This window comes from Acartia tonsa, chromosome 11 (genome assembly GCF_053477335.1).
Source record: "Acartia tonsa isolate MP-2025a chromosome 11, ASM5347733v1, whole genome shotgun sequence".
Lineage (NCBI taxonomy): Eukaryota > Metazoa > Arthropoda > Copepoda > Calanoida > Acartiidae > Acartia > Acartia tonsa.
In genome coordinates, this window is record NC_137270.1 from 43,718,688 (window position 1) to 43,744,029 (window position 25,342).

General features: G+C 32.3%; 3 protein-coding genes across 3 annotated transcripts in view; 1 reads left to right on the forward strand and 2 right to left on the reverse strand.

Annotated features, from left to right (window-relative positions):
* Positions 1-1,359: 1,359 nt before the first annotated feature.
* LOC145331795 (small lysine-rich protein 1) lies at positions 1,360-5,904 on the reverse strand. The gene is made up of 3 exons (XM_080176635.1): positions 5,833-5,904; positions 5,186-5,272; positions 1,360-1,521 (listed from the first exon to the last, which is right to left on the reverse strand). The coding sequence occupies exons 1-3, from the start codon at positions 5,899-5,901 to the stop codon at positions 1,444-1,446; spliced, it is 234 nt and encodes a 77-aa protein (XP_080032761.1). The 5' UTR covers positions 5,902-5,904; the 3' UTR covers positions 1,360-1,443.
* Position 5,905: 1 nt separating this feature from the next.
* Positions 5,906-13,098, reverse strand: LOC145331298 (cilia- and flagella-associated protein 298-A). The gene is made up of 12 exons (XM_080175916.1): positions 12,983-13,098; positions 12,076-12,190; positions 11,610-11,694; positions 11,058-11,110; positions 10,274-10,368; positions 10,004-10,059; positions 9,782-9,856; positions 8,436-8,542; positions 7,837-7,919; positions 7,281-7,355; positions 6,858-6,924; positions 5,906-6,312 (listed from the first exon to the last, which is right to left on the reverse strand). Exons 1-12 carry the CDS (start codon positions 13,006-13,008, stop codon positions 6,283-6,285), a joined length of 867 nt encoding a protein of 288 aa, XP_080032042.1. The 5' UTR covers positions 13,009-13,098; the 3' UTR covers positions 5,906-6,282.
* Positions 13,099-20,085: 6,987 nt separating this feature from the next.
* Positions 20,086-25,342, forward strand: part of LOC145332601 (tektin-1-like) — a 103,446-nt gene continuing 98,189 nt past the window's right edge. The window contains exons 1-2 of the mRNA XM_080177609.1: positions 20,086-20,196; positions 20,544-20,612. Of these exons, the coding sequence (XP_080033735.1) occupies positions 20,105-20,196; positions 20,544-20,612 (161 nt within the window). The 5' untranslated portion in view covers positions 20,086-20,104. The remainder of the gene's footprint in view (positions 20,197-20,543; positions 20,613-25,342) is intronic.

Sequence of the window (25,342 nt, forward strand, 5' to 3'; positions counted from 1 at the left end):
GTTTTCCAAGAATTTGCTATGTTTTGTAAGAATTTGCAATGTTTTGCAAGAATTTGCTATGTTTTGTAAGAATTTGCTATGTTTTGCAAGAATTAGCTATGTGAAGGACAGAAAAGCTAAGTTTTCCAAGAATTTGCTATGTTTTGTAAGAATTTGCTATGTTTTGCAAGAATTTGCTATGTTTTGTAAGAAATTGCTATGTTTTGCAAGAATTTGCTATGTTTTGTAAGAATTTGCTATGTTTTGCAAGAATTAGCTATGTGAAGGACAGAAAAGCTAAGTTTTCCAAGAATTTGCTATGTTTTGCAAGAATTTGCTATGTTTTGTAAGAATTTGCTATGTTTTGCAAGAATTTGCTATGTTTTGCAAGAATTTGCTATGTTTTGTAAGAATTTGCTATTTTTTGCAAGAATTTGCTATGTTTTGTAAGAATTTGCTATGTTTTGCAAGAATTTGCTATGTTTTGTAAGAATTTGCAATGTTTTGCAAGAATTTGCTATGTTTTGTAAGAATTTGCTATGTTTTGCAAGAATTAGCTATGTGAAGGACAGAAAAGCTAAGTTTTCCAAGAATATGCTATGTTTTGTAAGAATTTGCTATGTTTTGCAAGAATTTGCTATGGTGTGTAAGAAATTGCTATGTTTTGCAAGAATTTGCTATGTTTTGTAAGAATTTGCTATGTTTTGCAAGAATTAGCTATGTGAAGGACAGAAAAGCTAAGTTTTCCAAGAATTTGCTATGTTTTGCAAGATGAAGGACATAAGCAGCCTTCCTAATGTAAGAATTTGTCAGACAAAGGACATAAGTCACCTCCCTTAAGTTAGATTTTGTTAGATGAAGGACATAAGTAGCCTTCCTTAGATCAATTTCCAGTGACTTCTGTCCTAATTAGGAATGACTTTGTTTTCTTTCCATGATCCAAAGTCTTAAACAAACCATCTAGTATTAAAATTTTATTAATCAAATCACATCTATAATACAAAGTAGAACGATGTCTATCTGTCTGTTTGTAGCGAAGGATCTCGCTAACCGCTGAACCGATCGGGTTCTCCTTTACAGGGTAGCTTCTCATAAGTCCCGGGAAGGTTTGTAACTATTTTCTTGGGGGGTGGGACACCCCCAACTCCCCCAAAAATGAAAAATACCCCCCCCCCCCGATTTTTCTTTTTAAAACTATAATTAAAATAGTGGGGTCGACTTCCCCCCCCCCCCCCCAAAGAATTTTTTTTTTTAAATTTTTCTTTTAAATCTAAATTACGAAAAATTGGTTTGATCACACCTCTTGGGGCACAGCCCCTAGAGGCTAGGGGCGAAGCCGGTAGTATTTTTATAAAATAATAAACATTTTATTTGTGTATATTTTTATTTAATATTTTACATAAATGATATATTTTTCAATGATCACACATAATTTTATTAATATTAATGTTACAATTAATAAAACTATCTTTTCTTCTTTTTACCAGCTTTACCTTTACTCTTAGCTCCATCCCAAACAAATCCACGAAAATACATCAAATCCTAAAGAAGAATGGATGTAGAATATATGTGGATGTTATAACAGGAAAAAAATTTTCCCTAATTTAATATGCAATTTCTCCCCATATTTATTGGTCGGGCAGTTTATTCAGTATGAGGAAAGATGATGGGTTAAATGAGGGGGTTTTGGGAGATCGTTATTTTAGCCTGCTATAGAGTTCACTTTATTAGAGAACATGAAAATCTGGTGTAAGATCCAAGTAATTTACATCCATTTTAATTAGATATATGAAAATAAAGTACAAGAATCATATTTGTGAAAAGAAAAGTATTGCATTTAACTTTTTTGAAAATTTATACCTTTATAGTAAAAATATGTTATAGCAATATTATGACTATATTATACCTGTATATTATGACAAATACAGTGAGCATATGTCATTGCAATATTATGACTATATTATACCTGTACATTATGACAAATATAGTAAGCATTTGTCATAGCAATATTATGACTATATTATACCTGTACATTATGACAAATATAGTAAGCTTTAGTCATAGCAATATTATGGCTATATTATACCTGTACATTATGACAAATACAGTGAGTATATGTCATAGCAATATTATGACTATATTATACCTGATCATTACCCCGTCCCGGATTTGAAAAATTTTGTTAAATTTTTTGCCCCCAGCCAAAATATGGTTGATTTATGCATAAAAATGACCCATGCAAAATATTTTTTCTGTAATGCAAAAATTGTGACGGTACAAGCACTGCAAAGTTTTTAAAATCTGCAAAAAACCCTGTTTTTATGGCTTTTTTGGGGCTTTTGTACCATCCCAATTTTGAAGATTTTTACAAAATTTCAATTCAAGTGTGTTGATATATACCTGAAATTTACCAAAAAAAATGGGGGCAGTCTCAATTATAACATATGAAGGTGTAGCGAGTAATCTTCCAAATACAAAATTGTCAAATTGCATACATATATAATAGGGTTGGGCCGGATACTTTTTTTTACAGATATTGGATATCTGGCTGATTTAAAATGCCGGATATCCGGCATCTGGTCAGATATCTAGCAAATGTCCGGTAATTTGGCCGGATATCTGGTTATTCGGCCGGATATCCGGTAATTTGCCAGATACCAAATATCTTGCATTATAAATCATCTGGATATGCGGTATCCGTCCAAAAAAGTATCCGCCCTACCTCTATTATATAAGTATGAAATTAGTTTGATACACAAAACTATCCCTTCTGTAGATTAAACTTAGCAGTTGAAACGTTTATACACTTAACTTAATAAACCAACCAATCAAAATTCAATAAAATTCTCAAAAGTTGTTAACCTAATGAATTAGAAAAACAATTATAAAACTTTGGGGACAAGTGAAATAAACAGTCCAATTTCCCCTCCCTCTCTGAATTATACCAGAGTGTACCAAAAGTCTAATAATAACTAGGGAGGCAGAGCACAATGGGCTGTTAATTACACTAGTCCCCGAAGTTTTAAAAACTTTTTCATTTGTTTGCTCAACAACTTTTTAGATTGTTTGAAATTTTAATTGGTTTAATAAGACGTTCCAACCACCTATTGTAATCAACAGAAAGGGTAAGTTTGTGTATAATCATGGGGTATACACGTCCATTTATCAGCCATTGTCTTCTCTATCTAGATCCCTGTACCCAAAGTGTAATAATAACTAGAATACTTTAATTTTTATTACATAACAAGAAATAACATGTTACTCGAGGATGTTACTCAGGGATAAGACTATGGCTAATGAATTGATGTACATCCCCATTAATAATACACAAAATTAACCCTTCTGTAGATTAAAACTAGTGGTAGAAACGACTGAACACTCAAATTAATAAACCTATCCATCAAAATTTATTGAAAGTCCCCAAAGTTATTAAGTCAACGAATAAGAAAAGGTTATTTTCAAACTTTTGGGACTAGTGTATTAAACGGCTTATTTTGTCCCATCTATTTCTGATACTTATTAAAAGCAAATCTTTTCTATAATATGAGTCTGAACGAACTCCGTAAAGGTTAGCTCTTTTATTTAATCTAAGCAAGTTGAAATTTTTTGATTGAAAACTTTGGTTGATGATTCCTGTAACAATAAGGGTTTAGAAAGTGTAGCAACTCTGCAATCGGTACTTCTGCTTTATAGCATTAGTTTTTGATATATAGAAGACGTAAGTTTATACAAATTATTGCCAGTTTCCCAAGTGCCAAGTCGAGCACATACCCCCTTCCGACCTTGAAAAAAGGAACGGATACTTTCTAGTTTGTTTCTTAATTATATAAGGTCAGGTTAGGATAGTTTATATTGAGTACCAGGAACCATTGCAAGTTAATATAAGGAGGAAGGGGTTGTCAGTGATCAAAAGACGTTTTGAGGGAAAGCACTGTACATCTTTTATAAGCTAAGACATCTTTTTCCATTAAGTTAATACAAAATTAACAGAGATAAACAATGAATAATGATACATAAAAAGATGTTAAATGTTAAAAATTATCTAATTTTTACAAGAAGAGCTTCTCCATAGTACTTTCTAGCGTTAACGCTCCTAAAGGACTCTTGGGCACCTGAGAGAAGGGTCGATCCTCTAATTTTATTTAAGTGGTAATAACTGAAACATTCCTTGGATTTATCAGAAACTTTACTGTAAAGAAGAAACAATTGCATACATATATATTAGGGTTAGGCCGATACTTTTTTGGCTGGATACCAGATATCCGGTTGATTTCTAATGACAGATAATTGTTATATGGCAATTTACCGGATATCTGGCCGAATAAAAGAACATCGGCCAAATAACCGGATATCTGGCCGAATAACCGGATATCCGGCCGAATAACCGGATATCCGGCCAAATAACCGGATATCCGGTCGAATAACTGGATATCCGGCCAAATAACATATATTTGCCGGATATCCAGCGTTATAAATCAGCCAGATATCCAGTATCCGTCCAAAAAAGTATCCGGCCCAATCCTATTATATATGTATGCAATTTGACAATTTTGTATTTGGAAGATTACTTGCTACACCTTTATATGTTATAATTGAGACTGCCCCCATTTTTTTTGGTAAATTTCAGGTATATATCAACACACTTGAATTGAAATTTTGTAAAAATCTTCAAAATTGGGATGGTACAAAAGCCCCAAAAAAGCCATAAAAACAGGATTTTTTGCAGATTTTAAAAACTTTGCAGTGCTTGTACCGTCGCAATTTTTGCATTACAGAAAAAATATTTTGCATGGGTCATTTTTATGCATAAATTAACCATATTTTGGCTGGGGGCAAAGATTTTAACAAAATTTTTCAAATCCGGGACGGGGTACTGATCATTATAACAAATATAGTAAGCATTTGTCATAGCAATATTATGACTATATTATACCTGTATATTATGACAAAAATAGTAAGCATTTGTCATAGCAATATTATGACTATATTATACCTGATCATTATGACAAATATAGTAAGCATTTGTCATAGCAATATTATGACTATATTATACCTGTACATTATGACCAACATAGTAAGCATTAGTCATAGCAATATTATGACAAAAATAGTAAGCATTGGTCATAGCAATATTATGACTATATATCTGTACATTATGACAAATATGGTAAGCATTGGTCATAGCAATATTATGACTATATCATACCTGTACATTATGACAAATATAGTAAGCATTGGTCATAGCAGCTTCTGACAAGATGTCTGGTGTTGATGATCCTTTACCCTCCTCTCCCTATAAAGATAAATATATAATTCCTTTTTGGAACAATTGAGCTAAGGTAAATTAATTAAAACTTTTAAAAAACAGGATTTCCCCCATGGATTAAACTTTAATGTATGTATACTTATTTCGGATGGTAAGAGAAAAAATATAGAAATTATTTAATTTTTTTGTTGCAATTGTACTTTTTAACAGCTAATGAAAATCAACCTTTTAAATCATCTGATCTCCAAACTATTTCACTTGTTGGGTAGAACTGTCTAATTCTAAACTTGGGGCTACGTCCCTAAAGGCCTCTAGGGGCACTTGAGGAGGAGGGAGTGGAATTTAATAACCCATATTTTATTTTAGATTTTATTTTAATTTAAAAAATAATTTTTTTTTTTTGGGGGGGAGGAATATTTGTATATTCTCTATCTAGGGTTGTAGTACCCTCCCCTAAAATAGTTCTAAACCTTCCTAGGACCTACTAAAAACTACCCTGTAAAGGAGAACCATATTGGTTCAGCGGTTAGCGAGATCCTTTGGTACAAGCAGACATCCTGTAACTTTATTTTCCGGATTGTATATACCTTATCTTTCCCCTTGGCCTTAGTTTTCTCTTTTGCTTTGATCAACTCCTCTTCTTGTTCTTCTGACATTTCAATTCTGAAAATTTAAAAGAAGTTCTAACAAAACAGATCAATTTTGTCACCTGAATATTGTACATTGCTCAAGATTTCATAAACATATTTTTAATATTTTAAAAAATCTAAAATTTGGCAACTAATTCCTTGTTATTTTTAAAATGCCTTTGTAATTTAATACTGTTAAGGAGGGATAATAAAGCCCCATACATAAAAAGCTTTTTAGCATGACTAGATACAAAAATTACAATACAAGAGGGATTATCATTGCTGTATTGCAAAATAAAGAATTATGCTGTTTCAAATACAATTTATATCATAAATTAATAATAATGAGTAGCGTCATTGGTGAACATTTTGGGAGAAGCTAGTCCTAGAAATCCATGCTAGTTTTGTCTAAGGCTTCCATTTCACTGATGTTACTCCCTGAAAATATATTGATATTATGTTTTTTGGTAGATCTTCTTCTATTTGAATGTTTGTCAAGACTCAAGAAAATTTAGCTAGTCTTTGATCTATTACTCACTTGTTAGTCTCTAGAGAAATACTAAATAAAAACCTCACCCCCCCCACAATTTTTTTTTATTTTTGAAAAGTTATAGAATTATAGGGCAGGTAATTGTTTTAGTCGTACACCTACTGAAAAAATTTAAAACTGGACCAATATGTATATAGAGGTACAACCTAACCAGTTAAGCAGCTAGATCCTAAGCTTCTGAAAGAATCCTGTTAATTCTATTTGAGGTTATTTGTTTCTGGATATGCGGAAAGTATCATGTGTGACGTCATAAAAATCCGTCTCTTTTTTTAGAGGTTTCTTTTCCCACTTCTCTAATCCTTCATTTTTATAAGTTATTTTATGACGTCACACATGACACTTTCCGTATTTCCTTTAATTATGTGCTCAGCTGCTTCCAACCTTGTATCATTAATTTTTTTTGTGGTAGACAATGAATTTTGTAAGCAGTAACCTGTAATGTATTTGCTAGTTTGGTATTGTCGGCCCAATCTTCATTATAGAAAGACTGATCATCATCTCTGGAAAGTATAATTAGATTTTTACTTATTTTTATAAAATATAGCATTTATTAACTTTATCGTATTTATTGCTTAAAATTAAGTATTACAATTTTCTAATATTGTACATATGTAATAGTTTTCCAAATTTTATTGTCAATACATGACAAAAAATGTAATTTCGACCTTCTTCATCTAGAAAAAACAACTAAGAGAGAAATCTCAAGTTTTTCCATGTGATCAAAAATTGGAATATCCATTCAAAAATTTAACAAGTTTACGAAAATACGATATATAACTATTTCTGGTACAATCAGTCATGGTTTGGGAGTAAGAATCATGGTTTATTTATTGTTTAACAATTTTATTAAGCTTACTTGACTAATTTCTTGAGTTCCTCTCTCTTCCTGTGTTCCAGGAGCATTATCTGTTTTCTTTCTTCTTCTGACAACCTAAAGTTAATATTGTATTAATGAAGCTACTCTATAGGTAATTAAGATCTAAATGTCTATAGCATTTTTTAAGGAATAGAATAATGTGTCTATTTTTGATGTTTAAAATAGATGGCAAAATTTTTGCCGTGAGAAGATTCTCCTACCCAATGAGTTACTTTATTAATAAATCGGTCTACCTGTAATGTATTATACAGAATCAAATTTCTACAAAGGAAATGTGATTTATCTTTTTCTATATTTAGGATAGATGTTTTGTTTGAAAATTTATTAACCAATGTAAATCTCTCTTTCCATAACTTTTTCAGTCAAAATCTTTTTTGTTTGGCTTGTGTTTTAAAATTCCAGTGTCTTGAAATTCCCAACTGATTGGAAAAGAGCAAAATTTAAAAAAAACTTTTATCTACCATGGAAGCTGTTGCTGCAAATTTTCATAAAAATACTGAAAATACATTGTCAATTAAAATCTTAAAGTTTTTACCTTGGTTCCCTGCATGGAGCTCCAGATCCTAGTTTGGCTAGTTTTACTACTGCTTTAGTCTTCTCATTTCCTCCAAGATAGTCCTATAACAATAAAATTACTATTTAAATAAAAATGAAAAGTAATTAACCACACATACTTAATTTTGCCCCTACCAAATATTCATTTTTCTTAAATCCTGTATTCAATTTCACACTAGTGCAATATGCATATAGTTCAACAAGATTTTTTATAAAATCTAGCATTTTTGATAAAGGGATGTATTAAATTATAGGTTAATATTATCATTTGCTTTAGGATTATGAAGCTGATGTCAAAATTCTTGGATCCTTGCCAGATTTTCCTATTCGGTCCCACAAAACTAGCTGCACAACCGAAAACTAAATTCTAAATGTGGTTTGCAATGTGTGGCACTTGTTTATAGCCAGAGATTTCCCTTGCTTCTAATTGTAAATGATGTTTATTTGTCATAACAGCAGTAGGTACAATTTTTAACATCAATAAGATGGTGTTTGAACCAATATTTTATCGATGGGCTACAGTCACAGAGTTTAAAAATGATAACTCCTCGTCTAGGAAAAGAAATAAAACCCACCAACCTTTAATAGCTTATCATTTTGCATTTGTTTAACAGTAAACCAGAGTGTGGTGGAGGCTGGGTCTAGGACTTGGTCTGCATCATGATGGCCCAATTCCTCACAGTTCTCTAAATAATATTCATATCAGGGAGGGAAAGGCAGAGGATATTGGAATGTTTATTATTCCATTCATACAGGATAATACATACCATATATACCCATTGAACAAACTAATATGGATACCCACCTATTTCCATTATAACAGGATCATAAGGTGGTATACCCATTGAATAAACTAATTTGGATACTACTTACCTAGTTCCATTCTAACAGGATCATAAGGTGGTATACCCATTTGATAAACTAATATGGATACTACTCACCTAGTTCCATTCTAACAGGATCATAAGGTGTTATACCCATTTGATAAACTAATATGGATACTACTCACCTAGTTCCATTCTAACAGGATCATAAGGTGGTATACCCATTGGATAAACTAATATGGATACTCACCTAGTTCCATTCTAACAGGATCATAAGGTGGTATACCCATTGGATAAACTAATATGGATACTCACCTAGTTCCATTCTAACAGGATCATAAGGTGTTATACCCATTGGATAAACTAATATGGATACTCACCTAGTTCCATTCTAACAGGATCATAAGGTGGTATACCCATTGGATAAACTAATATGGATACCCACCTAGTTCCATTCTAACAGGACCATAAGGTGGTATACCCATTTAATAAACTAATATGGATACTACTCACCTAGTTCCATTCTAAAAGGATCATAAGGAGGTATACCCATTGGATTAACTTATATGGATACTCACCTAGTTCCATTCTCACAGGATCATAGGGTGGTATACCCATTGGATAAACTAATATGGATACTCACCTAGTTCCATTCTAACAGGATCATAAGGTGGTATACCCATTGTATAAACTAATATGGATACTACTCACCTAGTTCCATTCTAACAGGATCATAAGCTGGTATACCCATTGGATAAACTAATATGGATACCCACCTAGTTCCATTCTAACAGGATCATAGGGTGGTATACCCATTGGATAAACTAACATGGATACTCACCTAGTTCCATTCTAACAGGATCATAAGGTGGTATACCCATTGGATAAACTAATATGGATACTCACCTAGTTCCATTCTAACAGGATCATAGGGTGGTATACCCATTGGATAAACTAATATGGATACTCACCTAGTTCCATTCTAACAGGATCATAAGGTGGTATACCCATTGGATAAACTAATATGGATACCCACCTAGTTCCATTCTAACAGGATCATAGGGTGGTATACCCATTGGATAAACTAATATGGATACTCACCTAGTTCCATTCTAACAGGATCATAAGGTGGTATACCCATTGGATAAACAATCTTTACTGCTCCATCCAGCAATTCTAAAAAATGTTGTAAATATTTTATAATATAAATATTAAGTTGGGTGTTAAACAATAAACTTAAAAAATATGACTTTTTTTATATTTTAAAAATATAATTATATAATTGAGCTATGTAAATTTCTATTTCAAACAGATGATAATTACCTAAACTTTCTGAGATAGTTTTCAATGTTAAACATTTTCCCTCTTTGGCTCTATCTCTGAAATAATTTTTTTTATAATAGCTGTTTTCAATTATTCTAAAAATCTATTTGTTTCATATGTTATAAGGTAAAGATAATTTTCACGATAAAGTTTTGATCTTTGTGTGATTGTTCCTCTGGTGAATAAGCATTAAGTCTTTAATTTAATCATGGACATCCAAATTATATGCTGTGTAACATTGTGTACATATATGGTATCCTTTTTAAAAACCTGTGAATTTTATATTTAACTTCTTCTGATGCTTTTGCTATGACCTCTTTCATGGCCTTGGTTGGAGCTCGACCATTCCTTCTCAAACATACATCCTTCACAAAATAAAATTAATTAAATTATTGGATGTTTTTTTTGGGTGGGGGGGGGAGTTAGGGTCAATCCACCCCACTAATTTTAATTTTATTTTTAAAAAGTTAAAATAAAAGTGAGAATTATTTTGTTATGAGGGGAGGAGGGGTCATTTTTTTTATAGGGTGATTTTTCTTGGGAGTGTACTGTGTGGAGTTAACCTCCATAAAAAACCTTACTGGACCAGTGAAACGCAACGCATTAAAGAAAAACCATATCAGTACAGCGGTGAGCAGTATCTTGTGTATAAGACTAAAAGACCTTACGACTTTATATAATAGGTTATAAAATTGTAAAGTTTTTTATTTGTTTGTTAAATTCTTGCTATAAACTGAACCTATAGGGTTCTCCATTTAAAGGAAGCCCAACTTAGGTCCCGGGATAGTTTTGGGGTTATTTTTTAAATTGATCCCAGGGTTCAGGCTAATTTCTGCTTTCTCCTTGCAAATTATATTATAAAACTTTGGGGACTAGTGTAATAAACAGCCAAATGTCTCCTCCCTCCCTGCTAAATTACAAATGGTGGAACAGTATACATTTCAATTGATCAATGTTAGGCCAGTATGACGGAATTTCTATAGGCACTAAATAAAGCTTCTTAGCAAAATACACAGTCACAAAAGTGAATTTTACTTGAAAAAATGGCACTTACCGCTTGAAAAGCAAATCCACCACTTGGTATACATTGTTCCTCATATTCATCAACTAAAATTATTTTAAATTATTATAATTAGCAGCTACATCCATAGAGGCCTCTATATTTTCATTTCAATCTATTTTAACAAAATATTTTTTTGCTGATATATGGGGTTAGTAATGTTTTTTGGGGGTTTTAGCTGTATTTTTGGCGATTTCTCTTGGAAGGGTGGTGGTATCCTCCCCCAAAATAGTTATAAACCTTCACAGGACCTATAAGAAGCTATCCTGTAAAGGAAAAGCATATCGATTCAGCGGTTAGCGAGATTCTCCATTACAAACAGACAAACAACCTGTTACTTTATCAAAAGGAATAGCGGATACGTCCCTAAAACAGTGATGAGGGACGACCTCTCACTAAATTCAAGTTTTAAAAATCTTTTTTTGTTTGTTGGTTTATTATTATGGACGATTTTCATAGGGGGGTACTTTTGTTATCATAATTTCGGTATACATCAATGAATAAATTATTGTTGTCCTATCCTTAGTAGATCCTTAAAAATCATACCTAATTTTAATTCTTTGATTTGCTCTAGTACGAGTCCCTGCATCCTAGGGTCCATGGTGATACCATGCTTGCTTAGATCATCCAACTTAAATTATACATTAGTTATTTATCGCATCGTATTATAGACAGCTTTTCGTGGATAATAAAATGAAAACTTCTAAGGATAAAACCAGTTTAATTATCTCCGATTGCCGTACTAACAAAACTGTCATTAATTTTATTTCTATTATTCGTGAAAATTTGTCTATAATGCGATGCTATACAGTATACATGAGTTTTTGTTCAATGCAAATCCTAGACTATAAAACGGAAACTTACACCAAATTTTCATGTTCCCTAATAATGTGAAACACACAGCGGGCTAAAATAGCCTTTCACCCCCTTAAACCCATCCCCTCCCCGTCTCCTAGATGAACGAATTGACCAATAAATGACAGCAAACAGGCGTAGGTCTTTGAAATATTACCTCTGCTAAAAGTCGCATAACTTTATTTCTGCCATTATGAATGGCCACCACAGTATCAAGCACTTTTTTCACCTCTGTAGTTAAAGTTGTCTCAAAAAGGAACAATGATTCCTCCCTAAAAAGAACACAAGGATAACAACATCAGTAAGTAGAAAATCGCAAAAAATCATGGATGGACAAAGAGACAAAATGTTTTAAAGAAGATGTTCATTTGAAAAATAAATCATAGAAATCAAGAAACCATTCTGGAAAAAATCATACAAAAATTTACGGGTATAGTCCCTTTAGTGGCAACGCCCCGTAAGGGGCGATTCGTCGTATTTTCAAAATGGCTTTTGATAGGTTAGGTTATATTGGGTTAGGTGATTGCCCCGCAGGGTTAGAGCCCCTTACAGGGGATAAAATAGGAGAAAAGCTACTGTGAAAATACGAGGAAACGCCCCTTGAGGAGCGTTGTCACGAAAGGGGGTATACCCAAATTTTCTAATGAATGTTGATGCATGAATGACAGACCAACGAATCAAATGTATCTTATACTTGATGCTGATTGTCTGAAGGAATCTTCACCAATAATTTCAGCTGTCTATCAAATATATCAGACGACAAAATTGCATTTCCTCCATAGCGTTACGGTTCGACAAAGTGAATTATAGAGTAGTTTCGCTACATGTAGGTAAACCTATCCATGTATTTAGGTATGCTTAGCTTTTTCAAATTTATAATTATCGGTAAAAATGTCAAAACGGCAAAAATACTATTTTGAAATTCTGGGCAATTGTGTTTTAAATTTTTATAAATTAAATAAACTCATCACCCTAAAATAAAAAAAAAATAGTTTGTCCCTTTTAAAATTCTTGTAACAAATAATTAAATTGAATTGTAGAGTAGCTGCACTATTATTACTTACTTCTTTTTCACATGTAACAGAACCATATTGCCAGTTAGAAAGCTGAATATATATTACAGAATGTATTTTGCGCATTCTTGTTATTATTATACTATTCCATAAACCAAACATAACAGTATTGATCAAACTTCTAAATGTTTGGTTCTATGGAGGTTATAGAATGTCGTCGTCCAAATAAAAAAACTTAAAAGTAAACTTTTTCTACATTTTTCTAGGGTCCACCTGTCTTTTTGATTTCACACTATGCGCGATGATTCCTGATACAGCTAAGTTCAATTTAGAATGCGATGCAACTCTAAATCTTATAGAACACAGTATTTCAATTTTAAATAATTTGTTTCATTAGATTTTAAGAATACATTTTACGTGATAATATCGTATTTGAGTGATTTCTAAATATTGATTCAAAGCAAGATTAGGCACCATGTAATAAGAAAAGCATCTTTACAATCAATTCTAAAACACTGTTATTTGTTTTGCCTTATTTGACACCAACTATAATTGTGATATTATCTTTAATTTTAGTATCGATTCCTCAGACGACAAGGTACACTTTTCGATCTTTAGATTAATTTATAAATTGAAGCTTTTCTGGGCTAGTGCATTTTTGTTTATTTTGTAAAACTTAAAGCTAAAAAGTGATGAATATAAAAATTCTAGATCCTGGATCAATTATTTGGAACAACGGGAAACAGTGCAGAAACATCAGACCACATTATTGATTAGAAAGTGAACAAAGATTAGTATGAGAGGGCAGTTATTTTTTCATATAATGGGGCAGCCTTAAATAGTCCAATTTAATATGACAAATATAACCTACATCATCTAAAAATTTTCGCTGGTATTATTATGTGATTCAATCATAAGGAACTGAATATAAACAAAAATAAATCAATTCTAAAAGTTAAAAAAAACAATGGATGTACAATATACGTGGATATTAAAACATAGGAGATAATTGTCGTCAATTTAGCTTGCTAATATGGAGCTTGTTTATATGTCATCTATGTTCATCTAGAAGGAGAAGGAATGAGGTAAAGGGGGTGGAAAGATGAAATCGTTATTTTTTTAGCCCGCTGCGTGTTTTGCTTTATTAGAAAGCATGAAAATCTAGTGTAAGATTCAGGTAATAATTTATCCATTAGTGGAACTTTTATCCAGCAAACTTTGCTAAATTGTCTTTCTCGGGAAATTGAATTGTTTTGTTTTACAGGTAAGAAACCAGGGATAGCAGGAATAAGAGGTACACCGACAAACCTCCTAAAGGGACAAACGTCCTAATGCGACAAACGTCCTAAACCTCATAATGCGACATACATCCTAATGCGACAAACCTCCTAAACGACATACCCCCTAATGCGACAAACCACCTAAAGGGACAAACATCCTAATGCGACATTTCTTAAGTAAAACGTCCTAAAATTTTTCAAAAGTTAAAAAATAAAAAAAATCTTCCAAAATTTGAGGACCACTGCTGTTAAAAAGTTGAACAATAAAATCCAATATGGCGATAAAACACACAGGGACGAAATTCAAAACCGAAATTTCTTTCTTGAATAACTTTGTCCACAGTGTGAAATTTAAAAATCCGTCCGACAGTTGTCCCAAAGTCGGTGTTGGCTACCCAACGGCATGGTTTCGAACCCGATACAACCTTGCATTAAAAATATCGACCCTTACCTCACACTTAATAAATGTGATATCACTTGAAAAAGTTTTTAGGAGGTTTTACTTAAGAGATGTCGCATTAGGAGGTTTGTCGTTTAGGAGGTTTGTCGCTTAGGACGTTTGTCGTTTAGGAGGTTTGTCGGATTAGGATGTTTGTCGCATTAGGACGTTTGTCGTAGTAGGACGTTTGTCGGTGTACCTCTTATTCGGTATAGGAGGTTAAATTTATTGTAGGAAGAATGGGATGTAGCTTAGTAGAAAAGGAAATCACATGGCTTTATAAAGTGATCTTAAGGGTTAAGACAATGAACGTGAAATTGATGTATATCACATTCATATAATATTAAAACATATTGTAGATTAAATGTATGGGTTGCAAAGTTTTGGCCTACATATCAAGATTTAGAATTAATAAAAAAATTTAATCCAACGGATTAGAGAACATATTTATTAAATTTGAAAACTATCTACAGCCAAATTTCCCCCACCCCCTTGCTTCATAATTGTTTTAAAAAGCTGTTAAAAATCCTCAAAAATTTTCAATGAAAATCTACGATTTTATTGAACAATTTCCCAGTCTCTTTAATCCTTGCTTAAAAATGGGTCGTGTTTCAGGACTTTACAAAATAAAACTGCAATAAAGCGCAAAAAATGTTTTGGATCTAGTACAGTTTATGCTAAAATGTTGGTAGAATCGAGCATTACAAAAATCTATTATTTAAGGCTACTACCGACCAAACGGCTGGATGAACATTTTATTTCTGCATATTGTTATAACCAGGTAAGAATCGACTTTGAAGCCCTTGGCTAGAGAAAATCCGCGTAAAATAAGTATTATTGTGAGTTTATTTGCAATGTGAAAAAAAAATGTGCATAATTAAGTAACTGCTATTGCAGATTATAAATTTTTTTTTTTGCCGCTTACAAAGATATGCGAACACAACGTATTTGCCGTTAAGTTTCATCAATTTATAATAACCTGGATCTTACACCATATTAACAATTACTCTAATAAAGTAAAACTTGTAGCTGGCTAAAATAACAATATCTCCAATCCACCCCCTTTACCCCACTTCTCTCCTACTGTATGAAAAAGGTGATGTCCATGTTAGCAACTTGAATTGATGAAAATTTTCCCCTGTCATATCCACGTATATTAGACTATAAAAGTTTGAAAGATTTTTAATCAATATAATAGATTTGAAATCTGCATAAAATTTTAAGGATTTTTTATAAAATTCGTTTTTTATATAATTCTTTATTTAAAGGCGCAAATACGATTTAAGTTAATAAATTTTGACCAATAGGATAGCTGGATTGGAAACTACCTACGCTCTAATTGGTTGAATGATGTACGTCACTTAAGCTTCTCCAATCAGAGCGCAGATAGTTTTCAATCCACCAATCACAGATCTCAAAATTATTTAACTTAATTTGTATTTGCGCCTTTAAATAAAGAATTATATAAAAAACTAATTTTATAAAAAATCCTTAAAATTTTATGCAGATTTCAAATCTATTATATTGATTAAAAATCTTTCCAACTTTTATAGTCTAACGTATATTCTATATCCATTATTAAAGAATCGATTCCAGGAATAATTTACCATAAACTGTACCAGATCCAATGTCTTCTCTTATAAATAAGGCCACTTTATTCAACAGAAGTGTTCTGAAAAAAAAACAAAGTTGAAGATAAAAAAATTGGATATAGTCCTTTTCGTGGTAACGCCCCTTAAGGGGCGATTCTTCGAATTTTCACAGTAGCTTTTCTCCTATTTCTAGCCCCTGTGGGAAGCTCTAACCCTGCGGAGCCAATTGTCTAACCCTGTGGGACAATCACCTAACCCAATATAACCTAACCTAACCTTAATTAACCTATTAAAGGCCATTTTGAAAATACAAAGAATCGCCCCATAAGGGGCGTTGCCACGAAAGGGACTATACCCAAAAAATTGATATTTTGTATATATTATTTAATAATTATATGTGACTTTGCCCTTGGGTCTCTTTTTCAGAAGTTAAGTAATAATAAGTATCATACTCTTTAACTCCTTTTTTCCTTAAATCTAGTTGGCTTTTTTCGTCACTTATAAATATTTCTGCGCTTCGCTTCTTATGGATATTTCATCTTTGTTTAGTATAATTGGATATTGGTTATTTATCGTATTAAAGACAGCTTAACGCAGATATTAAATCCCGGGCCTGCAGATCCTTGGGCTAACATAACTGGTTTTAATTTGAAGATTTTTAAATATTCGTAGAAAATTTTATTTAATACAATGTTATACATTATTTTTCAGTAGAACTGGTTGTAATCTTGCAGTTATTAATCGGTTTCAAAGCAATACTGAAAAAAACATTTTATTGTCAAATAAAAGTGTAGGATAATTTGAAGTATTAAAATCGTTTGAAGTAATTTTAAAGATAATCAAACAGAAAAAAAATAATTTTGTGCAATGCATTGATTAAAATAAAGCCATTAAGTAACAGACAGACAAAGAAAAGAATAGTTGGTTATCGTATCGTATCAAAGACAGTTTTCCACAGTTGGTAAATTAAAAAAAATATAAGATTTCTCCCAGTTTTGTTGGCTAACAAAATTAGTTTGTAATACGATTCTATGCATGATTTCTTACCGGTTCTAATCCAGCGGATATTAAACGGTTTCTAAGCCATCCTGGATACAATGTTATTGTATATATTTAACTTTGTGCAAAAAGCATTTCCTTGAAATTAATTTCTTAGACAAGACGGCTAACTACAAGTAACTTTACACAAAAATTGACAACACTTTTTAAAATTTATTCTTTTATTATGCTAACGGACTGGCAGGCAATTTACTTACATATATAACTTTAAAAGTTATATTAAGACCCAACATTCTAATTTCTAAATTTGTATTAAACCTAAACGTTCCAACCGCAATAATGTTCTAGCATTCAGACCCTGATTATAAAAAATCTTTAAAAACAGACAGTATGAAGGATTTTATACTTTATGGAACACGCTATGCGTGTTTGAAACATTTTTAAACAGAGATTATTAAGTTACTTTTGATGCTATATGGTTTTCCTATGATTTAATGTAAAGATAAGGCTTTCCCTATTTATTTAAAGAATCGATATATTATTACTTGGATGTTGCACCAGATTTTCATGTACTCTGATAAAGTAATTCTCAGAGCTGGCTAAAATAACGATACCCCCTGTCCAACCCCTTTTCCATTTCCCATTCCTTTCTACTGGATGAACGAACTAACCAATAAATGAGGTCCATATTAGCAAGCTAAATTGACGACATATTTCCCTTTCAATAATACATCCACGTATATCCTATATTAACTATCAAAAGGGAATATTATAAAATTATCTATAGTCTAGATTACAAGTTGGCTTATGTAAAAACACCACAAATTTTGACAAACAAAATGACTTTAACTTTATGTTTATACTACCTTAATTGTTTAATAATTGTTATATAACTGTACAGATTAAGTAAAGGAGCCAAGAAATTAGCCTGAAATAATCCCAAGGCATTGGCAAAGATTATCTGAAAAGAACATGTCACATCTGAACAACCATTTTTAGATTACTATTTCATGTTATAGGACTCGTGACTTCCCCATTGAATCCAGTGGCTTTGTATTTAAAGGAGGAGACTAGAGAGCGGTTAGAAAATAACCCAAAACACCCTGGGACCTATGTCAAGCTTCCCTAAACTGCAAAACTCCATTGGTTAATTGGTTTGCGATATTCTAAGTAACAAACAAAAAAACTTAGTAATACTTTATATAAGAAGATTAAGATGTAAAAAGTTAAAATTCTAATTAGTTTATGCATGCTTTAATTGTGATGAATAAAAAAGTTATAATATTTTAAGAAGGTCATTCATGGAAAGGGGGCGGCAACATTTACAGGTAAGAAGGGAAATTCCCAATATAGTTGGGGGGGGGGGGGGGGATTTTCTGTGCAGAAGTGCATAATAATACAAAGGGAAGTATAAATTGTGGAGGAGGGGGTGTGGGGGGGGGGGAATTTCAAAGGTATTGACAAAACTTTATTGCAAGAGAAGTTTACCAAAAATACCACAGTTATTCAATATTATCAAACTGGTTACTCTTTATAAAGATTGTACTTTTAGACGTCAAGAAATCTGGCCTAGTTATTTAGAAATTATGTAAAAAGTTAAAAAAAAACGAATTGTCGCATTTCGTCAAATTTTTAACCTACAAACGTTTTTACAAGATTGAATATTTAATTTGTTTCACTTAACATCAACCACAGGACAGACTTTTTTTATATAAAAGAACTAGATATTGTACAGCTTATACCAATAACAAAATAGTTCGAGAAAAAATCACGAAACCTATACGGGGTTTTCAGCTGTCGTTGGGGGGCAATACATCGTAAATTTGACGACCTCTCCATATGCCCACCAAATATTATTTTAGATTTATTTTACTTGTTGGTTATACCTTATACCCTGGATGCTGTGCCCCTATCATTTAAGGGCTTTGTATTAGAAGGGGTTGCAAAAGGTTTGAAAAATAGCCTAAAACCTTCCTTACAATGAAGAGCTGAATTAGTTTTTGACTAAACAGGGGGTGGGGATACTTTATATTACAGGTTCATGTCAGAGTTGTTAAATCTCATTCTTCATATAAAAAAAACTTTTATTATATATTTATTGTCTTATTATATTTTATTTGTTTGTTTTAAAATAAATTCATCGGTTCGCAAGAGAGGGGTATTGTGGGTTGTGTATACACCTGAGAGTGGGGGAGGTGTTCTTTCCCCCTTTTTAAGACCCTTCATATTGTACATATTTCTGTGCATGCGTAAGGTTAAATATTAAATTAATTTTTCACATCTTCTTCATGTGAAAAAATTCTTTTTCATTTTATAGTCGGATAGTTTAAATATAAAGTAAAAGGAAATTCCCCTCAATTTCTATGTCGATCACAGAACCCCTATCCTTATTTTGAAATAACTCAAGAAATATAAATCGTGGATGGGGGAGTTTTTCCTTTGTTTGTTTATTACTTTAGGTCAGGTTAGGTTATATTTGGCACTGGTTAACCAAGCAGGGTAGGTGCACCACAGGGTTTTATTATTATGAATAAGAAGCATCAATTCTAAAACTCATTTTTTTGCATCAGTAAAGCTGTGAAGGGCATGAAAATTGTATATTGGGGTTTGTTTCTGCTAAAATTATAGATAGAAAGATTGTATCTTATAGTTTTTTCAATAAGACCGTTTATTAAGTATCATGATTTCTCGGCTCCCATACGATACAGATTTTTAGTATATTTTGGTAATCCATGAATATTAATATATGTTGGTCCTTCCAACGACAAGTATAGGTTTCGTGATTTTTTTTCGGATTCATTTCTTTATTTGTATAAGCTATTGTCATCTTTGTTTTTCAGAATATCACTGCCAGCCGGGGAAAATGGCAACCAAGAGTAGGTTGAAAAATATGCCCGCCCAGCCACACAAAAATTATGGATATGGAACCACTGCCAATTCAATTAATCTACCGCAGTAAGTACTTATTCTATAGCACCTATAAAACATGATGCCATACTGGCCTAGTATTGGCCAATTAAAATGTAAACAGACTGCCATTGGTATTTTAGTCTGTGTATTGGCCTATCATTGGTAATTTGTATTGCATGACGTCATTTTTTTAAAGGCACTATAAAGAGCTTCTCCTTAATTGAACCAATAGTAATACAGCGCAGGAAAAATCCGGCAACTTATTGGTTAGAATAGCAAAACATCCATAAACAGAGATAATTCGAATATTATTATTCATAATCTCAAAAAAAAGTAGGGCGCACTATAATGTTATTTTATTTGTTACATCTAATTTCCTTTTTTATTTTTAGTATGCCAAAAGGTCCGAGTGTAACCTACAAGCCTATTTGGGAGAATGCCAATAAAACAACATTTAACAGGTAATAGCTATTTCTTGCATCGTATTATAAATGGCTTTCCGCGGATATAAAATGTACAATAATTAGATTAAAACTAGTTTTTTTAGCCCTGAGATGCCGAAGGCACGGGCTAAAAAAACTGGTTTTAATCTTATGATTGTACATTTTTATATTCGTAGAAAACTGGTTATAATACGGTGCTAGACATAGTTTTTTTTGTATGGATGAGAACCGGTTTCTATCCACCAGATTCGAATGAATACGAGAAATGAATTTATTATTACTTACACAAGATTATCATGCACTCCAATAAAGTGAAACTGGTTGCAGGCTAAAGAAAACGATCCCCCTTACACAGCCCCTTTATTCCATATTCTCCCTTCATATAATATAAACAGTTGGGATATATGGTCAGGGTTTTTATGGGATCCTAGCCAATTTCAAGGAAAGTAAAGGATAAGACAGATAAATGTACATTGTACACTCCCAATGATATAAACAAAATATAGCCCCCACTGGGGTTAAGCATAGGAAACTCCCCCTCCTTATTTATAATTTGTTTAAAAATAATGGTAAAGGGGGGGGGGGGGACTAAGAGCTTATTCGATGGGCACTTTGAATTATTCAACAAATTATATATTATAAGCAGTCGGAACAATATGTCTTAAATTCTTTCTAATGCAGTCTGGCTCCTTAAAGCTGTCGTTATTTTATTTTGATGCTAAATTATAGTGTATATATCTTATTGTTAATATTGACATGTTAGAATGGTTCTATCAAAGTAAAACTTCATACAATTTAGAAATCATAGAAACTCTTAAATAATAAATATATCAGAAAGTTAGTTTTCAACATAATTAAACATTGTACTGACATAGGAACTGAAGCTTGCAGAAAATGTTAAAAATTTGCTTCCGGATTTTTTTATTGTCTGTACGCTTTTAGAGTTAATGGCATAGACTTTAATTTATAAATTATCCTAAAACTATGTTAAACCATTATTATGTACGTGAAATGTGTATAGAATTACTCGACCATGCACTTTAGAGGGTTTGCAAAATCAATGACTTTTTTCCTTTTACTAATATTATTTTTTCTTCAGACTTTTATTCCAGCTAATATAAAAAACTTTGGGTAGTTTTATTGAATTTTGGGTACTTGCTTACATGTGGTAGACTGGAGCACCGAAACCCCCCCCCCCCCGCTTAGTTTTGCCAAAAATTAAAAATAAGGGGGGGGGGGGGGGGTAGTTTTTTAATGTCTGGAAAACGGCAAGGAGGAAAAGTGCTCAGCAAAGCAAAGACTTAACCCCCCCTTAATTTTGAAGAAAATCAAAAATAAGGGGGGGAGTAGTTTTTTCACTGTGCAACACGCCAGAAGCGCAAAATTAAAACCTTTTACTGGCCCCCCTCCTCCTTATTTTCTGTTTAGGGATACATCAATTACTAAAATCAAAAATAAGGGGGGGGGGGTAGTTTTTTCACTGTGCAACACGCCAGAAGCGCAAAATTAAAACCTTTTACTGGCCCCCCTCCTCCTTATTTTCTGTTCAGGGATACATCAATTACTAAAATCAGTCAATAAATAAGGAAATTATGCCCCAAAACATAAATATCCCTGTAATAAGGTTTCCAATCTGGTATACTGGATTTTCTTGATTTACCTCACTCAACTTTCTGGCGTGTTGTACAGTGAAAAAACTACCCCCCCCCCCTTATTTTTGATTTTCTTCAAAATTAAGGGGGGGGGGGGGGTTAAAAACTACCCCCCCCCTTATTTTTGATTTTTGTCAAAACTAAGCGGGGGGTTAAAAAACTACCCCCCCCTTATTTTTGATTTTTGTCAAAACTAAGCGGGGGGGGGGAGGGTTTCGGTGCTCCGGTCTTCACATGTAAGCAAGCACCGAATTTTGTTGGTTACAAACTAATTATCTGTTAATCCAATTTATCAAAAAACCAGGCTGATGGATTGTACATTGGACTATAAATTATATTGGTCCCAAAATTTTTAAAAACATCAATTTATTTTACATTATCTTATCCCTTAAGATTTTTGTTTTCCATATTTTCTTGGCATTATGAAACCCTCTGATGTTCTAAACTTTAGTGTTTCATTATAATAAAAAATTAAAGCTAACAAATGCATACAAAAAAACAAAGAAAATATCTTATTTGAAAGGGTTAAAATAACCATTTTTTTAAATTTAAAAGTTTGATTGTTGGGATATAGTTGCATGACCTATAGATTACACATAAAAATCCAGGCTAATTTTTCAAAAAGTGAACAAGGATGAAATCTACAAGGACTTGATGATTGAAATGCTTTACAATTTGTTCTAGGAATCATAGTTCCAATATCATACCTTACCTCATTGTTACAGAAATCATCATGCAAGGTTTGGAATTGATAGGACATACTAACATGTCTAAATTAACGATAAGAGCCATCCTTTCTTGACTGACATAGAATCGACCCAAAAAATATAAAAAATTCGCTTTTAAAAGTAAAATTTAAAATGAATTTGCTATGCATTAAACAAAAGATATTCTTAGTTGTTTTTAAAAGACATATTTATAACCTTTTCCCCCTTTCTTATATATTATTATTTTTTATCATCAAGGAACGCCAACTGCCAACAGCATAAATAGTTTTTTTTTGTGCGGATTTGTCCAAGTTGCACCCCCCCCCGCCCCCCCCCCCTCCTTAAATCCCCCCAGTCCTAAAAACAAGGATAACAACATCCAATAAGTCGAAGCTCAATAAAATTTATATTTATTAGCGTTATTACATATTTGATATCAACGTACTTACATTATCTTGCAAATAATAATCACTGTAGATTACAATGATTTGTTTTAAAGTTTTGAAACTACTATTTTAGAACAAAATTTAATAAAAGTACCCAAATTTTTGAGCTAATGAATAAGATAATGAGGCTAAAAATTTTGGGTACTAGTTTCATTTACAGTTCATTGTCCCCTCACTCTCTGGGTTTTTAATAATAAATACATATTACATATAGTTGAAATTATTGAAATCAATAGTTAATCATTCTAATATGCCATGATTAACAATCAATACTATCCTCCACGGACGAACCTACCCTGATATTAGAAAAGCTTCGCATTCAAAACTTCGAAAATATGGTTTTAAGTCATGTTATAAAAAAAGTTAAAATTGACGTTCCCCGTTTATGATCTAATCGGTAATTTGGTTTTGACAATTACCACACATATGGTAAAATTAACTAAGACATCAATCAATTTAGTTCAATGTCATACTATGTTGAAATCTTTATTATCTTTACAAATTTGTTTTTAAATTAGTCAAAATAATATCTATCAAGTATAATTTGTTTCAATTTGTCTATCACATAGGAGGGGACAATACACTGTAGATTACACTGGTACCCAAAGTTTTATTACCACGTTATCTTTTTCGTTAACTCAAAAAACTTTAGATACTTGTATATTTTTTTTCTTGATTATAGAGATACAAAAAAGTTAAAAATCAGCATTTCTAATAGACGTAGGATTTTATGGTAACAATTATGGTGTTACTTCGCTTTCTAAATCGTTCGTACGGACCTTAATTATAAGAAGCGTCGTTCCATGTCCGTTCCATGATTTTTTAGTGCTCGCTACTTGAGAATATTGTCATCCTTGTTTATGTGCTTATTTACAGACAGGGAGTAGACATTGGGATGTTTATTACACTAGTCCCCTAAGTTTTATAATAAAGTTCGTTAGTTTAACTATTTTGGGGACTTTTAATGCATTTTGGTTGGTTGGTTTATTATTTTCAGAGTCTAAACGTCCAAACCACTAATTTGAAGGTGTAATTTTGAGTATCATCATTGGGAATATGCATCAATTTATCGGTTATTGTCTTATCCCTTTAGATCCCTGACGCTCTCAGTCTACTGTCATGTTGATCAGTGACATTGAAGTTTTTGCAACAATTGTTTCTGTTTACTTTCGTGTTGCCTCTGGTCAACTCTGTAGTACACTTTCAGGGATCTTAAGGGATAAGACAATGGACAATAAATTGATGTGCATAGTAGAAATAAACTAAATTTCCCCTTTTGTTAATTAAGATTATCGGACAAGCTTAATCAACCATCCTTATCGGACAAGCTTAATCAACCATCCATGATTTATTAAAGTTACCAAAAAGATAATATGGTTACTAAGTTGGATACCAGTATAATTTACAGTCCAATGTATTACCTTCCCTCCGTGATAAATTGCTATATACTGTATGGCCATTTAAAAAAAATGCTATTACTTCCTGAAACACAATTGACTTAATACTGCTAGAGCCAACAAACTTTTACAAAGTTACTCTGTAATTACAAATTATCCTTATACTAAAGTAACAGGCTGTTTGTCTGTGTGTCTGTCTGTGTGTCTGTGTGTCTGTCTGTGTGTACCGAAGGATCTCGCTAACAGCTGAACCGATTGGGTTCTCCTTAACAGGGTAGATTCTCATATGTCCCGGGAAGGTTTATAACTATTTTGGGGGAGGGTACCACCACCCTCCCTAGAGAAATTAGATTTTTTAAAAATTTACCAATTTTAGAAAGAGAGTTCAACGAAAAATAAACATCAAACGTAATTTTTTTAACTTTTTCTTTTAAAATCTAAAATAAGAAATTGAATTATCAAATTCGACTCTCTCCTCCTCAAGTGCCCCTAGAGGCCTCTAGGGGCGTAGCCGCTAGTATTATATATAGTAGTAAGCGTTTTTTG